The sequence below is a fragment of the Ictalurus furcatus genome, chromosome 9 (genome assembly GCF_023375685.1).
Source record: "Ictalurus furcatus strain D&B chromosome 9, Billie_1.0, whole genome shotgun sequence".
NCBI classification, from domain to species: domain Eukaryota; kingdom Metazoa; phylum Chordata; class Actinopteri; order Siluriformes; family Ictaluridae; genus Ictalurus; species Ictalurus furcatus.
In genome coordinates this window covers 31,545,963-31,558,325 of record NC_071263.1, presented here as the reverse complement: position 1 = coordinate 31,558,325, position 12,363 = coordinate 31,545,963, and the positions used below count along the sequence as shown (strand labels likewise).

At 43.7% G+C, this 12,363-nt stretch overlaps 1 protein-coding gene across 1 annotated transcript in view; it reads right to left on the bottom strand.

The window, feature by feature from the left end:
• Positions 1–12,363, bottom strand: part of ttbk1b (tau tubulin kinase 1b) — a 55,597-nt gene that overhangs the window by 17,438 nt on the left and 25,796 nt on the right. The window contains exons 7-11 of the mRNA XM_053633662.1: positions 8,805–8,870; positions 8,453–8,545; positions 4,330–4,455; positions 2,827–2,978; positions 928–1,135 (exon numbers count right to left, since the gene is read on the bottom strand). Coding sequence (XP_053489637.1) covers positions 928–1,135; positions 2,827–2,978; positions 4,330–4,455; positions 8,453–8,545; positions 8,805–8,870 — 645 coding nt within the window. The remainder of the gene's footprint in view (positions 1–927; positions 1,136–2,826; positions 2,979–4,329; positions 4,456–8,452; positions 8,546–8,804; positions 8,871–12,363) is intronic.

Below are 12,363 nucleotides of genomic sequence, written 5' to 3'. Positions count from 1 at the left end.
AGGAGCAGATCTAGAGGATCACAGGTAGAGAGTGTTGAGGTGAACTGGGATGTTTGGATGCTGTCTCTCTCCCCCCACTTGGAGTGGAGTGACTGGCTACATTATGTCCCAGGGAGTCCTCATGCCTGTGTTCCCTTCTGGTTCTCCATTTTAGTTATGAGGTCATAGCTAGTCTTGCCATCCCTGCTTTCACTCATGCAAACTACATTGTCCTTAACCATTACAGGGCAATAACCACAGCTAATAATCTCTCTCTCTCTCTCTCTCTCCCTCCCTCTCTCTATCTGTCGAGCTACATGATACTCCTGAGATGCCAGTGATCCTGACCCCTTCTGCTCTCCGGACCTGCCTGATCCATCCTGATGTCCTACTTCTGGTTGGATCATCAGGTGGAGGTCACATGCTGCTGCTGAGGATGTCCCACATGGTGCAGTATAAAGATCACTGAGATTACTGAGGACGGTTCCACTTAAACACCATAAAGATGCTCTGGACCTCAGTTCATATGAACAGATATACTATGATAGCTTTAGCACTACAATCACCACAAACAGTTTTATACTCGAGTCTCCATCAGTGACCAGTGGAGAAGTTCAACACAACAGACTTCCTGTAGAAACTGTAATGAATTTCCAACTGCAACTATTTCAGCATGTAGTATTAGCATATTTATAGAAGGGGTGTATTTATTTATAATCGCACTATCCGGTGTCACCCAGATGAGGACGGGTTCCTTCTGAGTCTGGTTCCTCTCAAGGTTTCTTCCTCATATCGTCTCAGGGAGTTTTTCCTCACCACCGTCGCCTCTGTCTGCTCATTAGTGATAAATTCATACATTTAACATCTATATCCTGAATGTATATATTTCTGTAACGCTGCCCTGGGACAATGTCCGTTGATTGAATTGAACTGAGTGTGAACCCATACCTTACTGATGCTGATCCTGAGTTTGTTGCGATTGAAGTCAGTGTCTTCCCACACCTCTCCACCAGGGGGCACCAGAGCCACCTCGCCTGGCCTTATGGGTAACGGCACGGGTGGGGCGTTCTCCTGATCGCTCAGGTGCTCATCCTGAAGCACGTCGTCCGTGTTCTCCCTCGGTAACTCGCCAGGAACCGGAGTCACGTTCACCACGCTGCATAAAAATAATAAATGCACAGTTAATTACTAAAGACAGAGATGCATCTAAGTCACAAGAAGGTCATTATAAACCCAGATTACACCAAGAGAACCAAATTACTGCCTAGTTATAGATGTACAGTTGAGGCCAAAAGTTCACAAACAAGGCTAAAGACGTTCAAACTCAGTTCCTCACGAACATTTCCTGTTAAGTACGTTAGAGTATCTACTTTATTTCCATAAGAGTTCACTTCAAAAAAATCAAAGAGAACGATTTATTTCAGCTTTTATTTACTGCATCAGATTTTCAGTCCTGACAGAACTGCTGTAACTCAGTCATATATGTAGCAATAATGTAGAAGTTTAAAACAGGGGGAGCTGTGATGTCAGAAGGAGGTGAGTGTGTGTGTGTTTGTGTGTGTGTGTGGACCTCCTCACTCAGAGACACTTCTTCAGATCAGTCAACAGATGTTCTACAGGATTCAGCTCAGGACTTTGAGATGGTCACTCCAATCCGTTCACTTTGTGTCTTTAATCTGTTGAGTAACTGCTGGAGGTTTGATGAAGGTCACTGTACGGCTGGAAGGTCCAGCTTTAACTTTCTGCCTGATGTCTTGATGTCAGTATTTGTAGATAATCATCCTTCCTCATGAGGCCACCAGTTCCTTTTGCAGCAAAACACAACATGATGCTGCCACCACCATGCTTCACAGTCGGGGTGATGTTCTTCAGATTAAAGGCCTCACCCTTTCTTCTTCCTCATGAGTCTCTCAGGCCATGGTGATGTAGACCTCTCTTCATGGTGGATGTACATACTTTACTACCTCATGCCTCCAACTCCTTCACCAGTTCCTTTGTTGTTGTTTTGGTGTTCAGTTGAAGGTTTCAGACCTGCAGACCAAGTTCATTCATCACTGGGAGTTCATTTATGCCTCTTTCCTGAACCATGCAGATGTTTGTACAGATGCTCGTGGTACCTTCAGTTGTTTGGAAACTGCTACTACAGAAGAACCGGACTTGTGGAGGTCCACCATTTCGTTTCTCAGCTCTTGTATTTGGTGATTGGATGTTCTCACGGTATCAATGGCTAGAAGGCATTTGTCTCTAAAGGTCGGCCCTTTTACAGCTGCAGGTGCTCCTAATTAACTCCTAATTATGACCACTGGCCAATCAAATGCTTCTAAAAGTCATTACATCAATTTCTGCAAGCTATCAGACTGTTTAAAGAGAAAGTGAACTTGGTGTATGTAAACTTTTAACCTGTTGGAATTCTGATATAGAGAATTACAGCTGAAATTAATGTCTCTGAGCGATTCTCGTAAAATTCTGTGTAAATTTACATCTGATGTGAATTAAGTAGACGCCCAACACATGAGAAATGTACAGTAGAAAGACTCAATATCTTTAGCCAAGGGGTGTGTAAACTCCACTGTAGCTATCACACTATGATGGTGAAAAGAGCAGAAGATGGAGAGGAGATGGAGATCAGGTGTGAATGCCAATGTCAAGAACGCAGAGCAGCTCAAGTGAAGAACAAAACGAGACACAGCGCATCCATCACACACCAAGGGCGGGGCGAGGCGAGGCGGGGCATGGCGGGGCGGGGCGAGGCGGAGTGTGACTGAAGTGTAATGATATAAATACTAATACTGAGTTTGAGTGTGTGTGTGTGTGTGTGTGTGTGTGTGTGTGTGTGTGTGTGTTTACCCGACTATCGCTGCAGTTTGCCGTGTGTTCTGTTGAGGAGGCGTGGCCATGCTGTTCGACGACAAATCAGTTCCCGATTTCTCCCAATCAAATGGCTCGTTTTCTGTAATTACTCTCTCCTTCATACTGTTCTCAAACACCGACATCAACAACTACAGGGAGAAAGAGAGAGAGAGATGGAGAGAGAGAGACAGACAGAGAGAGACACAGACAGAGAGACAGAGAGAGTGAGAGAGAGACACAGACAGACAGAGAGACAGACAGGCGAGCGAAAGATGGAGAGAGCGAGAGACAGAGAAAGAGACCGACAGAGAAAGAGAGACAGAAAGAGAGACAGAGAGAGACAGAGAGAGACAGACAGACAGAGAGAGACACAGACAGAAAGAGAGAGGCAGAGAGAGAGACACACACAGACAGACAGACAGGCGAGCGAGAGATGGAGAGAGAGAGACACAGACAGAAAGAGAGAGACAGAGAGAGTGAGAGAGAGACACAGAGACAGACAGACAGGCGAGCGAGAGATGGAGAGAGAGACAGACAGAAAGAGAGAGACAGAGAGAGTGAGAGAGAGACACAGACAGACAGAGAGACAGGCGAGCGAGAGATGGAAAGAGAGAGAGACACAGACAGAAAGAGAGACAGAGAGTGAGAGAGAGACACAGACAGACAGAGAGAGACAGACAGGCAAGCGAGAGATGGAGAGAGACAGACAGAGAGAGAGACAGATGTTTTATTAGCACATTAACTACTGTAGTAATAAATTTAACTATAGTACCTAATTTAATAAAAAAATAAACCAAAGTCATCCAATCGAATTGTGGGCGTGTCCTCATGACATTATTACACGATGACTGACAGATTCTCTCAATCAAACTGGAGCTGAAATTTTACTTAAAGTGCACAATATTTACTTATAAACTCTTCACCGTCTATAAAGTCAAATCAGATGTCTGTAGAGAAGAAGATCTGAGGTGTGTTTGTGGAGAACAAGATCTGAGGTGTGTTTGTGGAGAAGAAGATCTGAGGTGTGTTTGTGGAGAAGAAGATCTGAGGAGTGTTTGTGGAGAAGATCTGAGGAGTGTTTGTGGAGAAGATCTGAGGAGTGTTTGTGGAGAAGATCTGAGGAGTGTTTGTGGAGAAGAAGATCTGAGGAGTGTTTGTGGAGAAGATCTGAGGAGTGTTTGTGGAGAAGAAGATCTGAGGAGTGTTTGTGGAGAAGATCTGAGGTGCGTTTGTGGAGAAGAAGATCTGAGGTGTGTTTGGTAGAAGAAGATCTGAGGTGTGTTTGTGGAGAAGAAGATCTGAGGTGTGTTTGTGGAGAAGAAGATGTGAGGTGTGTTTGTGGAGAAGAAGATCTGAGGTGTGTTTGGTAGAAGAAGATCTGAGGTGTGTTTGGTAGAAGAAGATCTGAGGTGTGTTTGTGGAGAAGAAGATCTGAGGTGTGTTTGTGGAGAAGAAGATCTGAGGTGTGTTTGTGGAGAAGAAGATCTGAGGTGTGTTTACCTGGTAATCAGGTTTGGTGTAATAATCCAGGCCGAACACATGGTCTAGAAAAATATAAAACTCAGACGGCATGTGTTTCAGCAGCATCTTGTGTTCGTAACGCTCTTTAATCTGACCAACCTGCTCCTGTACACAAACACACACAATAATAATAATAATAAGAGGAATATCACTCTGTCTCGTTCATATTAAATATTCAAAATATTTAAATGAGTGCATGATGTGAGGAGGCGTGGCCTGTGTACCTCCCAGGAGTCTGAATATGACACTAAATCAGACAGCATTGTACACTGTGTATCAGACGGAGCTGTATATCGGACGGCGGTATATAAGACGGCGCTGTATGCTGTATATCGGACGGCTGTATATTGGACGGCTGTATATCGGATGGCGGTATATAAGACGGCGCTGTATGCTGTATATCGGACGGCTGTATATTGGACGGCTGTATATCAGATGGCGGTATATAAGACGGCGCTGTATGCTGTATATCGGACGGCTGTATATTGGACGGCTGTATATCGGATGGCGGTATATAAGATGGCGCTATACGCTGTATATCGGACGGCTGTATATTGGACGGCTGTATATCGGATGGCGGTATATAAGACGGCGCTGTATGCTGTATATCGGACGGCTGTATATTGGACGGCTGTATATCGGACGGCGGTATATAAGACGGCGCTGTATGCTGTATATCGGACGGCTGTATATTGGACGGCTGTATATCGGATGGCGGTATATAAGATGGCGCTGTATGCTGTATATCGGACGGCTGTATATTGGACGGCTGTATATCGGATGGCGGTATATAAGATGGCGCTGTATGCTGTATATTGGACGGCTGTATATCAGACGGCGGTATATAAGACGGCGCTGTATGCTGTATATCGGACGGCTGTATATTGGACGGCTGTATATCGGATGGCGGTATATAAGATGGCGCTGTATGCTGTATATTGGACGGCTGTATATCAGACGGCGGTATATAAGACGGTGCTGTATGCTGTATATCGGACGGCTGTATATTGGACGGCTGTATATCGGATGGCGGTATATAAGATGGCGCTGTATGCTGTATATCGGACGGCTGTATATTGGACGGCTGTATATCGGATGGCGGTATATAAGACGGCGCTGTATGCTGTATATCGGACGGCTGTATATTGGACGGCTGTATATCGGACGGCGGTATATAAGACGGCGCTGTATGCTGTATATCGGACGGCTGTATATTGGACGGCTGTATATCGGACGGCGGTATATAAGACGGCGCTGTATGCTGTATATCGGACAACTGTATATTGGACGGCTGTATATCGGATGGCGGTATATAAGACGGCGCTGTATGCTGTATATCGGACGGCTGTATATTGGACGGCTGTATATCGGATGGCGGTATATAAGACGGCGCTGTATGCTGTATATCGGACGGCTGTATATTGGACGGCTGTATATCGGATGGCGGTATATAAGACGGCGCTGTATGCTGTATATCGGACGGCTGTATATTGGACGGCTGTATATCGGATGGCGGTATATAAGACGGCGCTGTATGCTGTATATCGGACGGCTGTATATTGGACGGCTGTATATCGGATGGCGGTATATAAGATGGCGCTGTATGCTGTATATCGGACGGCTGTATATTGGACGGCTGTATATCGGATGGCGGTATATAAGATGGCGCTGTATGCTGTATATCGGACGGCTGTATATTGGACGGCTGTATATCGGATGGCGGTATATAAGATGGCGCTGTATGCTGTATATTGGACGGCTGTATATCAGACGGCGGTATATAAGACGGCGCTGTATGCTGTATATCGGACGGCTGTATATTGGACGGCTGTATATCGGATGGCGGTATATAAGATGGCGCTGTATGCTGTATATTGGACGGCTGTATATCAGACGGCAGTATATAAGACGGCGCTGTATGCTGTATATCGGACGGCTGTATATTGGACGGCTGTATATCGGATGGCGGTATATAAGACGGCGCTGTATGCTGTATATCGGACGGCTGTATATTGGACGGCTGTATATCGGATGGCGGTATATAAGACGGCGCTGTATGCTGTATATCGGACGGCTGTATATTGGACGGCTGTATATCGGATGGCGGTATATAAGACGGCGCTGTATGCTGTATATCGGACGGCTGTATATTGGACGGCTGTATATCGGATGGCGGTATATAAGACGGCGCTGTATGCTGTATATCGGACGGCTGTATATTGGACGGCTGTATATCGGATGGCGGTATATAAGACGGCGCTGTATGCTGTATATCGGACGGCTGTATATTGGACGGCTGTATATCGGATGGCGGTATATAAGACGGCGCTGTATGCTGTATATCGGACGGCTGTATATTGGACGGCTGTATATCGGATGGCGGTATATAAGACGGCGCTGTATGCTGTATATCGGACGGCTGTATATTGGACGGCTGTATATCGGACGGCGGTATATAAGACGGCGCTGTATGCTGTATATCGGACGGCTGTATATTGGACGGCTGTATATCGGATGGCGGTATATAAGACGGCGCTGTATGCTGTATATCGGACGGCTGTATATTGGACGGCTGTATATCGGATGGCGGTATATAAGACGGCGCTGTATGCTGTATATCGGACGGCTGTATATTGGACGGCTGTATATCGGATGGCGGTATATAAGACGGCGCTGTATGCTGTATATCGGACGGCTGTATATTGGACGGCTGTATATCGGATGGCGGTATATAAGACGGCGCTGTATGCTGTATATCGGACGGCTGTATATTGGACGGCTGTATATCGGATGGCGGTATATAAGACGGCGCTGTATGCTGTATATCGGACGGCTGTATATTGGACGGCTGTATATCGGATGGCGGTATATAAGACGGCGCTGTATGCTGTATATCGGACGGCTGTATATTGGACGGCTGTATATCGGATGGCGGTATATAAGACGGCGCTGTATGCTGTATATCGGACGGCTGTATATTGGACGGCTGTATATCAGACGGCGGTATATAAGACGGCGCTGTATGCTGTATATCGGACGGCTGTATATTGGACGGCTGTATATCGGATGGCGGTATATAAGACGGCGCTGTATGCTGTATATCGGATGGCTGTATATTGGACGGTGCTGTATGCTGTATATCAGATGGCTGTATATATTGGACGGCTGTATATCAGACAGCTGTGTATATTGGACGGCGCTGTACAGGACACGCCCCACCCACCTGACAGAGTTAGAAAGCTTTTGCTAAGTGAAGATGTGCTAAACTGATGGACTCTTACCCCAAAACACTGAATGCTGTAATTAAATCTATGAATGCTTCAACTAAGTGTTAGTTTAGGGGTGTGCAAACTTATACAACCAGGTTATTGTACATTTTTTCTTTTTCTTTTTTTTTTTCCCCCTAAAATGATTCTTATTATTTTTCACTTTAATTAACAGGTTAGAATTTCACAATAACGGTAGAAAATGTTCTCACATAATTCATCTTAGTTTCATTTATTACATCACAAAAACCTGCCATTTTAACAGGGGTGTGTAAACTTTTGATATCCACCATAAATCATCCATCCATCCATCCATCCATATGCTTATACTGCTTATCCTTTTCAGGGTCACGGGGAACCTGGAGCCTATCCCAGGGAGCATGGGGCACAAGGCGGGGTACACCCTGGACAGGGTGCCAGTCCATCGCAGGGCACAATCATATACACGCTCACACACCCATTCATACACTACGGACACTTTGGACACGCCAATCAGACTACCATGCATGTGTTTAGACTGGGGGAGGAAACCGGAGTACCCGGAGGAAACCCCCGCAGCACGGGGAGAACGTGCAAACTCCACACACACAGGACCACGGTGGGAATCGAACCCCCGACCCTGGAGGACGTACGTGAGGACCCTGTGAGGTGAACGTGCTAACCACTAAGCCACTGTGCGCGCCACCATAAATCAGATCAACTAAAAAGAGCTCCAAATCACACTCTACTCAATTTAAAGTTAAATAGATTTCTCAAATCCTCAGGCTTTCGTTTTGATCCTTCATCAAGATGATTAATGCTGTAAAATATCTGACTGACACGTGATGTCCCCTCACCTTGTCTTTGATCTTCCTCCATGGTAACTGTCCCACAGTAAACTCCACCAGCATGTAGAACAACGACCACAGATCATCATGACGTCCCATTTCCTGTTCCATCACACCAATGGTAAACGTTTTATATTAGTTATTATATTATTACACTCTATAACACAAAGTAATACTATTAAGCCTCATTAATATAATCGTTTATGTACTATATAATTAACTACATCAGTGCACTGTTGAATGTTACTGATAAAACTCTTGATAATGATATAAAAAGGTGGTTAACATGAGGAAAGATGAATAATGTGTTAAGAATGAATTGTCCTGCAGTAGAGATGGAGATGAAGTGCACACTTCTCACTTTGTTCTTGTGAGCGTTGACTGAAGCGTACCGCACCGTTCCCCGAAATCCCGCCACCGTTCTCGGCTAAAGAAACACAATGATTAAACACTGAGGAGAAAAAACATATTCTTTTACAACTATTCAACATAAAAAGTATTGGTGTGAGAATGAGTGGTTGTGCTGAAGCATAAAACTGAGTTTAAACCAATATATTGTTATAATATTTCATCTTTTATATCATTTATGTAGATTTTCTGTATGAAACTGTGTATTGTGTAAATCAACAAAATCAGTCTCAATAAAACTGTTCGTTAAATTCATGTTGATTTCAATCTTCATTTAGTAGATAGATCGAATATATCTATTAGTTTATCAATAATTTTATATATACATGAATCTGATGATTAATTTAATTTGAGAAAATATAGCAATAAAGTTTAGAATTGAATTGATGTATATCGTCTGGACGATTTGATCTGATCAATCAATTAAAGTTTATTTTTTAAATTAAATTTAACGATTGGTTGATGATTAATTTCATATCAGTAAAGTTGTTAGATGTTGTGTATATAATGTAGAAAAATATAAATACAGTATAATATCTCATATACCTGATGCATCTTTCAATAAAAATAAGACTTTTTTTTTTTAAAGGTTTTTATCTGCTGTAAATAATATATTAATAATTTGTTAGATTTAATTGAGAAAAATATCATTAAAGTCGCTTTATTTGAAAAAGGCGCTGTACAGGTGCAATTCTGTTTCATTAAAACAAAATATTTATGTATTGTAATGAAGTTCCTCTAATTGAAAGTTTTATTTATTTATATATATATACAAATATATAAGACGATGGATTTGATTTGTTATAGTTGGTATATCAATAATAATAAATCTGATCTTTTTTGATATAATGGAAGCTAAACGATGATTAACTTTTAGTAGAACAGAAATGTAAATAAATGTAAATAAATATATTTTCTGCTACTACAATAATATAAATGTACAGAGGTGTAAATTTGTGTAAATTATTATTTCTTAAATCGTTAACTGAAAGTCAGGGACATGTGGAATAGGTGGGATAAATTTGGGATTATTTGGGTTCTCTACTCCACATCATGTTGAACACTACAGGTTCTACAGGTTCTACAGGTCAGGGGTGAGGTGATTAAATCAGTGGATGGTTAGAGAAGAAAGCAGGTGAAACACTCACACTCTAACAGCTGATATGGTAATGAGGGTCTTACACACTGGGAAAAACATGCGCTTCCAACATAAAGGCCAAAAACTGCAAAATATAAAACAATAAAATGTAGAAAAAGCATAAAACATAAAATAACGTGAACAGAAAGTACAACAATGACATGAAATTAAACAATATGTCAAATAAATATGTAATAAAATTTAAATCCAGAGTGAGATGTTTATTATAATCACATTTATTTGTTTTTATTTTTATTATCATTGTTTTATAGATATATTACTTATTTAAAATGAGTCTTATAATCACAGAGAGAAAGAACTAATACAGAATTTTAAAAATACATTACGCAAAAGAACACACGTTAAAAAAGGTCTCCGATTCTCGGGGTTTAAATTAAACAGTGTTGATAAATAATCTGATAAAGAAATGTGAAACAGTCGTACTGGTAGTGTGCTTCTGCTGCAGGTGATGAAATTACTGGAATAAAAATAGATTTTTTAGATAAAATCACACTGAATTTTACATTTCTGTGACACTTTTAGAGGCTCGAGATTCCATTCACTGACAGTAGTGTATTACTGCAGTGTCAAATACTGATGGTGTGAAGATACACGCTGGGCGAAAAGCCACTGGTTGGGCAGAGGAAGCCCCAGACTGGGCAGAGGAAGCCCCTGGTTGGGCAGAGGAAGCCCCTGGTTAGACAGAGGAAGCCCTAGGCTGGCCAAGGTAGCCCCTGGTTGGGTAGAGGAAGCCCCTGGTTAGGCAGAGATAGCCCCAGGCTGAGCAGAGGAAGCCCCAGACTGGGCAGAGGAAGCCCCTGGTTGGGCAGAGGAAGCCCCAGACTGGGCAGAGGAAGCCCCTGGTTGGGTAGAGGAAGCCCCTGGTTGGGCAGAGGAAGCCCCAGACTGGGCAGAGGAAGCCTGGGCAGAGGAAGCCCCTGGTTGGGCAGAGGAAGCCCTAGGCTGGGCAAAGGAAGCCCCTGGTTAGACAGAGGAAGCCCCAGGCTGGGCAGAGGAAGCCCCAGGTTGGGCAGAGGAAGCCCCTGGTTAGACAGAGGAAGCCCCAGGCTGGGCAGAGGAAGCCCCAGGTTGGGCAGAGGAAGCCCCTGGTTAGACAGAGGAAGCCCTAGGCTGGGCAGAGGAAGCCCCAGGTTGGGCAGAGGAAGCCCCAGGTTGGGCAGAGGAAGCCCCTGGTTAGGCAGAGGAAGCCCCAGGTTGGGCAGAGGAAGCCCCAGGTTGGGCAGAGGAAGCCCTAGGCTGGGCAGAGGAAGCCCCTGGTTAGACAGAGGAAGCCTTAGGCTGGGCAGAGGAAGCCCCAGGTTGGGCAGAGGAAGCCCCTGGTAAGGCAGAGGAGGCCCCAGGTTGGGCAGAGGAAGCCCCAGGTTAGACAGAGGAAGCCCCAGGCTGGGCAGAGGAAGCCCCAGGCTGGGCAGAGGAAGCGTGGACAGAGGAAGCCCCAGGTTAGGCAGAGGAAGCCCTAGGCTGGGCAGAGGCTGCAGTCAGATGTCCATATGCACCTTCATATCATTTCTATTGGAAATTAGAGTCTCTAATCAGATATATTCTACTGTATCGGGTCGGACTGTGAATCCATCACCAGTCCAGCTCCGGTTTCAGTGATTTTCTCTCTACAGTCTCATCAGGAGCTCATAACGGGGAAGTGCATTATCTTACTGCTCACACACAACATAAAAAATCATCTCTCTCATATCAACTAAAAGAAATGCTCCAATGTTTCATAACCAGTGCTCCAGAAATAGCATAGTGTGTGTGTGTGTGTGTGTGTGTGTGTGTGTGTGTGTGTGTGTACAATGCAAAGCTCAGCTCAATAACAATGAACAAGCAAGAACACCGTACAGAAATAACGTCTTCACGTTTTAAAAAGTCGTGACCATTTCATTAGATCTACGTATATAATCTGTCCCTACAGCTGATGTTACAGATGTTAAACACATCAGGACTCTGTGTGATTTTACTTCCTGTTAAGTGAAAATAGCGGCTTATTGGATCGGTTTAAAGCTGACTCCCATATATCAGTAGGCTAAGCTTAAGATTGTTGCTATGGTTACGTCTCGGATGATGTTATCTTGCTGTCGTGCATGTTGTTTATCGAAGCTGATAATAAATCATAATAACTGTAGATTAAAACATTACTTAAAATTGTTGTCATGGTTACATTGTTACACACCTGCCAGCCAATTAGAAACAAGTATTTACACGGCTGTGATATTCCCATTAATAAAGTTAATGACTGATGATGTCACTAATGTTAATCAGGTATTTAATCAGAGTTTTCATCATGTCATTCATCACTAATCTAAATCCAAAACGGTGTGTTCTGATTGGCTGAGAGCAGTAAGGATGATGACCCATG